This window comes from Gracilinanus agilis, chromosome 1, assembly GCF_016433145.1.
Source record: "Gracilinanus agilis isolate LMUSP501 chromosome 1, AgileGrace, whole genome shotgun sequence".
NCBI lineage: Eukaryota > Metazoa > Chordata > Mammalia > Didelphimorphia > Didelphidae > Gracilinanus > Gracilinanus agilis.
This window is the reverse complement of record NC_058130.1, coordinates 738567433-738578232: the sequence shown is the minus strand read 5'-3', so window position 1 is coordinate 738578232 and position 10800 is coordinate 738567433. Positions and strand designations below refer to the sequence as shown.

The window sequence follows — 10800 nt, the reverse complement described above, 5'->3', positions numbered from 1 at the left end:
CTGCGTACCCGAGTGTCTTTATGTATAAGTAATAATAATAATAGTAGTAATTGCTAATATATACAAGACTACTTAAGGGTTGCAAAGCGCTTCACAACTCTCTCACAAAGTGCCGTTATTATCCCATACTACCGATGGGAAAACTATTATCAGGAGTGTTGGCTCTAACGGGCACGAGTGCTGCGGCCGCCTCGGAGACTCTCCCCATTTCGTTCCCACCTTCCTAAAACGGGATCCAGGAGCAGAAACTGACTCTCATTGCGGAGCTGGAGAGCAGGGCCAGGTGCTTGGGGCGTGGCCAGGTGAGGGGTGGGGCTGGGCCAGGTGGAGAGGGGCGTGTCTCCTGCGATGACACGGCCTGGGCCCCGCCCCTCCTGGGCCAAACCCGGAAGCAGTGGCCCCACTGGGGAAGATGGCGCCCTCAGGGCTGAAGGCGGTGGTGGGGGAGAGTGAGTACTGACCTTAATCCTTGGGGACAGTGGGGCTGGGAACCTGGACACCTGGGTCCTTGGCGAGGAGGAGGGTGGCTGGGAGCCTGAACACCTGCGTCCCTGGAGGAGGGTGGCTGGAAGACCGGGACAGGAGGTGGGTGGGCACTTTTCCCCCAGACCCCCAGGAAGGAGGGGGCTAGGAGTTTGGATGCCTGGGTCCCTGGGGGGCCGGGGCCGGGAGTCTGGGCTCTTGGGGCCTTGGAGAAAGGGGCCTCAGAAAGGATCCATAGGCCCCTGGGAGAGGGGCTGGGTGGGTGTCTGGGTCCCCAGAAGAGGTGGATGGGAGGCTTGTACATAGTAGGCATTTAATAAATGCTTATTGAATGAATGAGGGAACCGAGAGACAGATGCACTCCGGGGACCCGGGGTGGGTGTGGTTGGAGTCAGATGTCTCCATCTTTGGGGTAGGGTGAGGATTCTGGACCCTTGGGTGGGTGTTAGGGATGCTTGGTCACTGGAGTCTGGGCTTCTGGGTCCCTTGGAGGGAAGATTCAGAGAGTTGGAAATCTGGACAATTGGATCCCCTAGCCCAGAACTGGAGGCCTAGATAGATACCTCGGTATCCCCTTGCACTACTCTACTCTTCTCTTAACAGTTATTTATAGTTATAAATTCATTATGAGTGCTTTGGGATCTTCACTGGAGGGATTGGTATCCGGAAGCAGAAGCTGGGCCCCACCCCTGGTCAGCCAGAGGGAGAAGGGGCCGTTCTGTCCTGTGCTTCCCCACCCTTAGCTGGACTGTTTTGGTCTCAGCTGTTTCCTTTAGCGGTGATAAGGTGGTGGTGATAAGGGGCCAGGCCTCCTTCTTAGAGGCCTCTCTCACCCCGGCCTGGCCCCTGCCAAGGCCTCTTCTCCTACGCAGGCCTTGGAGGGAAATGATCATCTCTTGATGGCATTTTGTTGCTGTTCAGTCATTTCAGTCATGAACGACTCTCTGTGTCCCCATTTAGGGTTTTCTTGGCAGAGACATTGGAGAGAACTGCCATTTCCTTCTCCAGCTCATTTTACAGATGAGGAAACTGAGGCAAACAGGGTTTAGTGACTTGCCCAAAGTCATACAACTAGCATGTGACAAACTGGATTTGAACTTTGGGCTTCCTGACTACAGGCTCAGTGCTCTACCCACTGTGCTACCTAGCTACTCCCAGTTAGTGGGATTTAAAGATCATCCAATCTTTGATTTTTTTTTTGCACAGATAGGGAACTGAGGCCAAGGGACGAGCAGGGCCATACTCAAAGTCACACTTTGAATTTGGGGGCACAGCTAAAATCAAAATCTAGGTCTTCTGACTCCCAGCCCCAGGGTTTTTCCTACATGTGTCAAGGGACCTGGGGTGGGAGATTATAGTTCAGAGGAACCCTCACTTCAGTCCTACTGGTTGTTCGGCCCTGAGTGGACCTTGGTTTCTGGCCTTCTAGCCAGCACACTTAGGCTGAGGCAAGGTACAGGAAAAGAAAGACTTGGGATGGCAGAGACACTGGTGTCAGAGTATTTGCCTAGCCCAAGGTCTTTTGGAAGGAGAGCAGTTGCTTCCTAAGCCAGTTTTCCTTATCCTTCTCTCCCTTTTTAGAGATCCTGAGTGGAGTCATTCGAAGTGTCAAGAAGGATGGAGAGTGGAAGGTAGGATCCTGGGAGCCAGGATTTCTGGATTCCCTGGAGGCCCTTGAAGGCCACACAGCTCCTACTCTAGGTCACCTAGGCGTGGTCAGTTCCTTTGCAGGGGGCTACAGGGAGCCAAAGGGGAGAATGGAGTGAGCTTTGTGCTTCTCAGAGTTGGGAGAGCAGATGGCCTAAGGCCTGGGTAGATGGGGGTTAGACTGTGAGAAGTCAGTGGTTCCTGGTTGCTTCAGCAGTCATAATTGGGAATTTTGGTACTTTGGACAAATTCCACTGGGGGTTGGCTCTCAGAGAAACAGAGAAAAGGGATGACCTGTCCCCTGCTTCCCTAACTTTTGCTGACCCATCACCTTGCCATCTTCCCCTGTCCTGGATTCACCTTTCCCCTGCCAACCTTCTGGGGGGTTTCAGAAGGCAGAGGGCCCTCAGGCATAGGAGTGGCAGTCTCTGTGGGGGGGATGTGTCCTTCCAGGGGCACTCTCCTAGTTACCTCTCTGTGCTTTAGGTCCTCGTCATGGACCGCCCAAGCATGCGGATCCTGTCTTCCTGCTGTAAGATGTCAGACATTCTAGCTGAGGGCATCACCAGTGAGTATTAGGTCTCCAGCTTCCTGGGAAGTCCAGGGTTGGCTCACAAATTATTGTGAAGACTTTCCCTTCTCCCCTCTGCCAGGTCATCAGGGAACGACCCCACTCTAGCGCACCAGTAGACTGGGGCTTTGGCACTTACCTCCTCCCATTTCTACTGGGGGATGGTGTCGGGGGAGGCAGAGGGGAGTGGCCTCCTGTTCCCGGTATGACTGTCCATGTTGTGTTGTTCCATCTCCTGCTCTGATGTGGTGCTGTGGATGGATACCCAGTTGTGGAGGACATTAACAAGCGCAGAGAGCCCATCCCCAGCTTGGAAGCCATTTACCTGTTGAGCCCATGTGAAAAGGTAAAGACCACTGGGCTAGTAGGCAGAGTGCTTTCTTTTCTGATTGGGGTTGGGACCAGAGGGAGTGACTCTCCCATTTCCCCCAGTCTGTCCAGGCTCTGATCAATGACTTCCGAGGAACCCCGACCTTTACCTACAAAGCTGCCCACATCTTCTTCACAGACAGTGAGTGACAAGGACAGGGGCTGAGGGCAGGCTTTGTGGTGGGGGATGAGAGGAATGGGGCTGGACCAGGATCTCTATTTTGACTCTCCTTGTCTTGTTTCTTCCTCACTCAGCTTGTCCTGACCCCCTTTTCCTCGAATTGGGCCGCTCAAGGCTGGCCAAAGCTGTCAAGACGCTGAAGGAGATTCACTTGGCTTTCCTTCCTTATGAGTCCCAGGTGGGGCTCAACCCAGGGAAGATAGTGATAGGGGGTCTACAGGATCTAGTAAGGGAAGGACAGGGCCAGACTTGGACAGTAGAGATGGGAAGGGGCCATGGGAAGGATGTGGACTAGGAATGAAGGTCAGGGCCAGGGTGTCTGACCTAGCATTGTGGGGTGTCCTTCAGGCTCTGCCTCTTTACCCTTTGCCCTCCTAGGTGTTTTCCCTGGATGCAGCCCACAGTACTTACAACTTGTACTGCCCCTTCCGGGCTAATGCAAGGGTTCGGCAGTTGGAGATCTTGGCCCAGCAGATTGCTACACTCTGCGCCACCTTGCATGAGTACCCTGCTATTCGCTTCCGAAGGTGTGGCTCCTTATCCTTCTCTTTCCTGATCCCAAACCCTGCTATCCCTGTGGTATAAGGCCTCTCCCATCCCTCATGTTTTCTAGGCACCCTCCCCACCCATTTCCCCAGGCCTCCTCTTATCCTTCTTATCCCATAAATGTCCCCCAGTCTTTTCCTTCATCTTATTTCCAAGATCTTTTCCTGAATTTACTGCCTCAACCTCCCTACTCTTGTCATCATCATCTTCTGTCTCATATCGTTATGTCACACTGGATTCCTTCTGCTACCAATTCCTGGTCCTGGCTCTGATCCCTTGCCTTCATCTTCTTCTTTGGCCCAGCTTCATAGTGATAAAACAGTTTTGGGGCAGCTAGGAGGCACAGTGGATAGACCCTGGAGTCAGGAGGCCAAATATGGCCTCAGATACTTCCTAGCTGTGTGACCCTGTGCAAATCATTTAACCCTATTTGCCTAGCTCTTGCCCTTTTGTTTTAGGGTTGTTGCTAAGATTGAAAGTAAGATTTTTTTGAAAAAAAAAATTACTATTTATTAGGGGTAGCTAAGTGGCTTAGTGGATTGAGAGCCAGGCCTAGAGATGGGAGGTCCTGGTTCAAATGTGGCCTCAGATACTTCCCAGCTGTGTGACCCTGGGCAAGTCACTTAACCTCCATTGCCTAAGCCTTACCATTCTTCTGCCTTGGAACCAATATACAGCATAGATTCTAAAGTGGAACGTAAGGGTTAAAAAAACAAAACCAGTTTTGGGCTCCCTAGTCTCTCAGTCTCTTTTCCCTTTCCTCCATCTCTTCCCCTCCTTGTATCTTCTACATTTTCTTTTAAAAAAAATTGATTTCTACAAGCCTCTATCTTCTACCCTAATTGAAAAATTAAAAAAAAAGAAAACCCTCATAATAAACAGGCACGGTCCCCCCAAACGATTTCCCACATTGGCCACATTCAAAAATGTGTCTTGTTCTGCCAGTGTGTTTTATCTTCAGTCAAGGATGGTCACTGCATGAACCACAGTTCTTGAGCCTTTGAAAATTGTATTTCTCTAACGTTGCTGCTGTTGCAGAAATTGTTCTCTCAATTCTCACCTTTCATGTTGTATCAGTTCATAGAGGTCTTCTTGATTTCCTCAAAAGCTGTGCATGTGATCGTTTCTTGTGGCCCAATATCATTCCTTTTCTCCTTGACTTTTCCATAGGGGATCTGAGGATTCAGCCCAGCTCGCCCATGCTGTCCTCAGCAAGCTCAATGCCTTCAAAGCAGATAATCCCAGCTTGGGGGAGGTGAGAGCCAAGCCAAGCTGAGGGGACTGGGGTGGGGGAAATGGGGGGAGTTTAATTTTTGAGTTCGTCCTTTTTCCCCACCACCTCTGCCCCAGGGCCCTGAGAAGATGCGGTCTCAGCTACTAATTGTAGACCGGGCCTTAGACCCTGTGTCCCCTTTGCTGCATGAGCTCACTTTCCAGGCCATGGCCTATGACCTTCTGGACATCCAGCAGGACACCTACAGGTATGTATGGGTGGGAGGAGTGGCGGTAGCTTCTAGGGGAGGGAGATAGGGAGAACGAGGCCTATCCCCCAGAGTATTCCGTGTCCAAGAGGATCACATTCTGCCCTTGCAGGTATGAAACGACAGGTCTCAGTGAGACCCGGGAGAAGTCAGTGCTGCTGGATGAAGATGATGAGCTGTGGGTGGAATTGAGGCACATGCACATTGCAGATGTGTCCAGGTATGTCCCCTTAGGGTGTGAGAGGACCTGGGGTCAGATGCAGGTGCACGTGCCATCTTCTTAGAAGGTAGCATGATAAGCTTGAAACCCATGAACCTATTACCCTTCTGCCCACCTTTTGAAATCCCCATCTGCCAGCCCTATCAGCCTAGCCCCTGTCCTGCCGGTGCCTATGTCACATCCTCACTGTCCCCCTTGATACCTTCAGGAAGGTCACAGATCTACTGAAGACCTTTTGTGAGAGCAAGAGGCTGACCACAGATAAGGTGAGTGTGCGGATGGTGAGGGGAGAAGGAAAAGGAGAGGGGAGAGCAGACAGGGGCAAGGATGTGAGTTTGGAACCCCATGGCAAGGTGAATCCCCTGAGTATCAGTGGCAGTATTAAGGAGGGATCAGACTTGGTGAGGGTCAGCTTTGTTGGCACAGGGGGCCAGCGCCAGGTTGTGGAGGATATAAAAGGGACTTTGAATGATGGTGGTTGAGGTGAGTTCAAGTGTGCTAGGCCTGGAGGGCCTCTGGGTTTGGGGGGTTAGGACTGGATAGAGGGAGAACAGACTTAGGAGAGGCTCTGAGTATTGGAGATGGGACCATTTTGGGTAGGCTGTTCTTTAGAAGTCAGGTTGCTTTGGGATGGGGCTGGATTGGGGAACCAGGCCTAAGGGCAGGTTGGAGGGCCTAAGCCCCATGGTCTTCTCCCTCCTTCCTCCCAAGGCCAACATCAAAGACCTGTCCCACATCCTGAAGAAGATGCCCCAGTACCAGAAGGAACTGAACAAGGTAAGGGGAGCCTGGGGCCTACTGGGCAGGTGGGCTCGGGTGACTCCAAGCTGGTAGAGGCCCTGATTGAATAAAGTCTCCAGATCCTCTGGCTCCTTCCCAGCTTACCTCCTGTGGTTGGAGTCAGGCTCCTCCTGGCTCCTTTCCTGCCTTCTCATCAGTCAAAAAACATTTATTAAGTGTGATTAATGTGCTAAATGCTAGAGGATACAAAGAGAGGCATATCCCAGGCATTATCCTCAGGGAGATCCCAGGCTGTTAGGGCAGACACTTTTGACAAGATACATGAAGAGGAGAGGGAAGGGCCTTTGGTGGTAGTTGGGGGAACTCAGGTCAGCCTCCTCCCAAAGGGAGGATTTGAACTGAGTCTTGAAGGAAGCTAGGAGGGAAGCAAATAGGCAGAGGTGAGGAGGGAGAGCAGTTAAGGCATGGGAGACAGCAAAGGCAGGGCATTGGGAAATGGGAGATGGAGTGTTTCATGGGAGGAACGTAACCCTGTGGACCAGTAGAGCTAATTCATGGGGTTTGTGGAGTGGAAGAAACCTATCAAGGGAAGAAGAGGCCAGGTTAGGTTGTGGATCTTTAAATGTACGCCCACTAGAGGACCTGATCTTTGATTCCTAGTATTCGACGCACCTGAACTTGGCCGATGACTGCATGAAGCACTTCAAAGGCAACGTGGAGAAACTCTGCAGCATAGAGCAGGTGGGGGCCTTCAGCTCTTGGGACTCTTAGAGTTTAGCTTAGGATGCAGGGGCTCAGGGCTCTGAGGGTGCTGGCCTCAGCGCAGGGGCTCAGGGCTCTGGAACTGTTGGGATCAGTGCAAGAGAAGGGATTCAGGGGATATCCAGGGGGCTGTGCCCTTCTGTGGTGGCTGAGCCTCTACCTCTGCCCCTGGCTCCCTAGGATCTGGCTTTGGGCACAGATGCAGATGGGGAGAAGATTAAGGATGCCATGAAGCTGATTGTTCCTGTACTGCTAGACACTGGGGTACCCTCATATGACAAGATTCGTATCCTCTTACTCTACATCCTGCTTCGAAATGGTATGAGCATGGGTGGATGGTAGGGCCTCAGTCATTCCCTACTGACCCCTCACTAATCCCTGATCCCTTCTTCTTGGGGCACTTGGGGACATATTGTGTGTCTAAACATGGACCCACATACATGTTGGGGGGCTGTGTCCTCACCCCATGTTTTCTGTCCATTCCCAGGAGTGACCGAGGAGAATCTAGCCAAGCTCATCCAACATGCCAATGTGCAGGCACATAGCAGTCTTATTCGTAACCTGGAGCAGCTCGGAGCCACAGTTACCATTGCCACAGTATGGGCCAGGAGGGATGATAGCAGTCATTGTTGGCCCCTAACCTGTCCCTAGTGTGTGTTGGGGGGGGGGGTGTCAGCAGCTTTCACCCTGGAAGTCAGCCTGGGAGCAGGAGTGGTAAAGATAGACATGGCAGTTGGGGGGTGGGGGTGGGAGGTTTCACTCTATCTGCAGGGAAGAAGGCAAACTCTTGTCTGGGTCCCATCTTCTTGAAGCTCCAGCTTCATCCCTTTCTCCCCCTCTCTTCTGTTCTTTCTCTGACTTCAGCCTCAGTCTATCTCTGTCTCTCTTCTGCCTTATTCTTCCTTCTAGCCTGGCCTGCTTTGATGTCTGGGGAGGTGCTTCCCCTACTTCCTCCTCTGGCCCTGACCATGCCCCCTCCTGCCCCCAGGGCTCCGGGGTCCCTAATCGAGGGGACCGGAAGGAGCGATTGGAGTCCACCTACCAGCTATCCCGCTGGACACCCATCATCAAGGACGTGATGGAGGTGAGAGGGAGGGTGCTAAGCCTATCCCAGCCTCCCTAAACCCTAGCCTCCTGCTTCCCTATTTCCCAGCCTTGACCTTTCCTAGCTCCCCACGCTTCAGCTTTCTAGCCTTACTCCCCCATCCCTCTCCCCCATTCACCTCCCTTGGCCTCCTAAGCCACAGCTCGGCTTAATGGCAAATCCCTTATTATGGGCATTATCTTAGCATTTGATCCATGATCCCTGGGAGGGGGGAACAAGAGGAGCCTCCCTGGAGGAGGTGGGGTGACGAAGGACACTCTGAGGCTGTGTATGTTCCCTCCCTAGGATGCTGTGGAGGACAAGCTGGACAGGAAACTATGGCCCTTTGTAGCTGACCCAGCCCCAGCCTCTAGCTCCCAGACTGCTGTTAGGTGAGGTCAGGGCTGGGGGGTAGGGTGGGGTCTGGAGACTGTCTTTGAGAGGAGGGACAGAAAGACATGGTCTTTATGAACCATCTGTGGTGGAGGAGGGAGAAGGCTCCATCCTCCCCAGATTTCAGTCCCTTCCTATCCTCCTCAGCGCCCGCTTTGGTCACTGGCATAAGAACAAAAGTTCAGCGGAATCTTCCCGGGCTGGGCCCCGGCTCCTGGTTTATATACTGGGCGGCGTGACTATGTCTGAGATGCGGGCAGCCTATGAGGTGACACGGGCCACCGAGGGAAAGTGGGAGGTGCTCATTGGTGAGTTGGGACTAGCTTGGATGCCTGGGACCCTGGTAGGGTTAGAAATGGGGGCAGGATTCTTAAATCCCTGAGGTAGGGGGTTATAGAGCTTGGGCAGTGCAGTCTGTGAGGACTAGGATCTGGATCCCTGAGGGAGGTGGGCTGGGATGTCTGTTGCCTGAGTTTAGGGGTCATAGGATGTTCTACCTAATCTTTCTATACCCCCAGGCTCCTCCCACATCCTTACTCCCACTCAATTCCTGGATGACCTCAAGAAGCTGGACCAGAAGCTAGAGGACATCCCCATGCCTTGAGTGTGGAACAGCTTGACGCATTTCCCTACCCTGTGCCCAGTAGGAAATAAAATCCCATCGCCCCCCCAACCTCATCTCATCCCCTCTCTGGGTCACCTTCTTCCTGCGTCCAGATCCTCATAGCAGGCCCTGATCTCAGGGAGCAGAGGAGGGAGGGGATCAGATCTGTGCATCCCTTAACAGCTCTGTGACCTCACTGATATGGGTACCTCCTGCCTCCAAGATGGTACTCTAGGCGGATGTTGATGAGCTCCTGGATGAACAATGTGGTTGGCTACTGGTGTCCCTTTTTTGAGCATACATGGGCTCATTATAAAGAAAGTCAGAGAATTTCCCCTAGATTCAAGGTTTTTATCTTGGGATCTGTGGATAGATTTTCAGGGGCTCTGTGAACTTTAATGGGAAAAAATTACATCTTTATTTCAATATAATTGGTTTCCTTTGTAATCCTACGTATTTGATTTTATGCATTTGAAAACATGGTTCTGAAAGGGATGGGTCCATAAACTTCAGTGGACTGACTGCCAGAGGGGTCTGGGGCGCCAAAAGTGTTAAGAAGTCCCATCCTAGTTTAGCACCAGCCAACTCCCAGGTGCTCCCGAGCTTTCCCTTCCCCTTTCCCCCAAGTTTACAGCACCATCCTGGTCCTATCCTTCAGTTACGGGGCAGGGATGAGGAACACTCAGATAAATAAAACTTAGGCAATGGGAAGATCACGACCTCCCAAATATTTATAATCTTAGTCCTTGCTAATGTATTCCAGCTACAGAGATCAAAATTGAGATGATTCCTTCCCTCAAGTGACCTGGGCCAATTTACTTCCCTTTTTTGGGTGGTTTCCTCATCTGTAAAATGAAGAGGTTGGCTAGATGAACTCTAAGGCTCCCCCTCAGCCCCCTCCCCTTCCCCCCGCAGCTCTAGATTGATGATGCTATGGGTGAGGTAGTCCTAAAGCATCTTCCTAAGTATTAGGAAGCTTACTTTGACTCCTAGTGGAGAATACTTGCCTGGTGTAAGGGTGGGATTTGTGCAGAAGACGAGAGGATTTGACAGACACTCCCCTAGGAAATGCAGACCTAAACATGTACACAGATGGTTCTTCATACATGTTTGAAGGGGAACGATACACGGAGAAGGGCAAAGCTAGAGATAGGGAGACTTATACAGATGAAAGAAAGGTGATGGGGGAGGGCCATGAGAGTGGGACTGAGAAAGGGGCATGGGTCAGAGTGGTGTGAGGGTGGAATGGAAGTGACTGGATGTGGGGACCGTGGGGGAGGAACAAGCCAAAAGGCTTTTTGAGCCTGGACAACATGGAAGATGGTGGCATTGTTGATGGCAGAAGGGAAATCATGAGGATAAACGGATCAATACTTCTTTATGGAGGGGAAAAGATCTGAGCACCATTTTGTATATGTTAAGTTTGAGATCCCTGTGAGACATATGGGGCTGGAGTTGAGGACTGGAGAAGAGGGATGTAGAAAGGAGGCCAGGAGTAGAACCCATAGGGAACCAGCCCTGTTAAAAGACAAGGAAGAAAGTGAGGACCTAGCTTTGTAGTCAGAAAACTAAGGTTCAACTCCTGACCTAATTCTGACTTTTGATCAGGATCAAGCCACTTCACCCCTGGCCCCCTATTTCCTCATTTGTAACAAGATAAGGTTGGTTTGCATGCTCTTCAAGGTAGTTCTTTCCCAGGGTAAATCTATGATTCTATA

At 51.7% G+C, this 10800-nt stretch overlaps 1 protein-coding gene across 2 annotated transcripts; it reads left to right on the top strand.

Moving 5' to 3' along the window:
- The first annotated feature begins 400 nt into the window (after positions 1–400).
- STXBP2 (syntaxin binding protein 2) lies at positions 401–9529 on the top strand. Of its 2 annotated transcripts, none has more exons than XM_044658703.1 (19): positions 401–449; positions 2065–2114; positions 2617–2698; positions 2971–3047; positions 3143–3212; positions 3326–3429; positions 3630–3778; positions 4968–5052; positions 5148–5278; positions 5391–5498; positions 5707–5764; positions 6210–6275; positions 6900–6980; positions 7182–7320; positions 7489–7598; positions 7990–8085; positions 8392–8477; positions 8626–8786; positions 8997–9529. In XM_044658703.1, exons 1-19 carry the CDS (start codon positions 413–415, stop codon positions 9080–9082), a joined length of 1776 nt encoding a protein of 591 aa, XP_044514638.1. In that variant the 5' UTR covers positions 401–412; the 3' UTR covers positions 9083–9529. The 2 variants fall into 2 exon arrangements, with proteins under 2 accessions (XP_044514638.1, XP_044514637.1); XM_044658702.1 differs by having other exon boundaries at positions 3134–3212.
- Positions 9530–10800: the final 1271 nt, after the last annotated feature.

Bases quoted from the DNA above. Each gene is read 5' to 3' on its own strand.
- STXBP2 (XM_044658702.1), top strand. From the start codon at position 413: ATGGCGCCCTCAGGGCTGAAGGCGGTGGTGGGGGAGA. The intron at 5,765-6,209 runs GTGAGTGTGCGG...CTTCCTCCCAAG, and splicing joins AGAGGCTGACCACAGATAAG to GCCAACATCAAAGACCTGTC. The intron at 6,276-6,899 runs GTAAGGGGAGCC...TTTGATTCCTAG, and splicing joins ACCAGAAGGAACTGAACAAG to TATTCGACGCACCTGAACTT.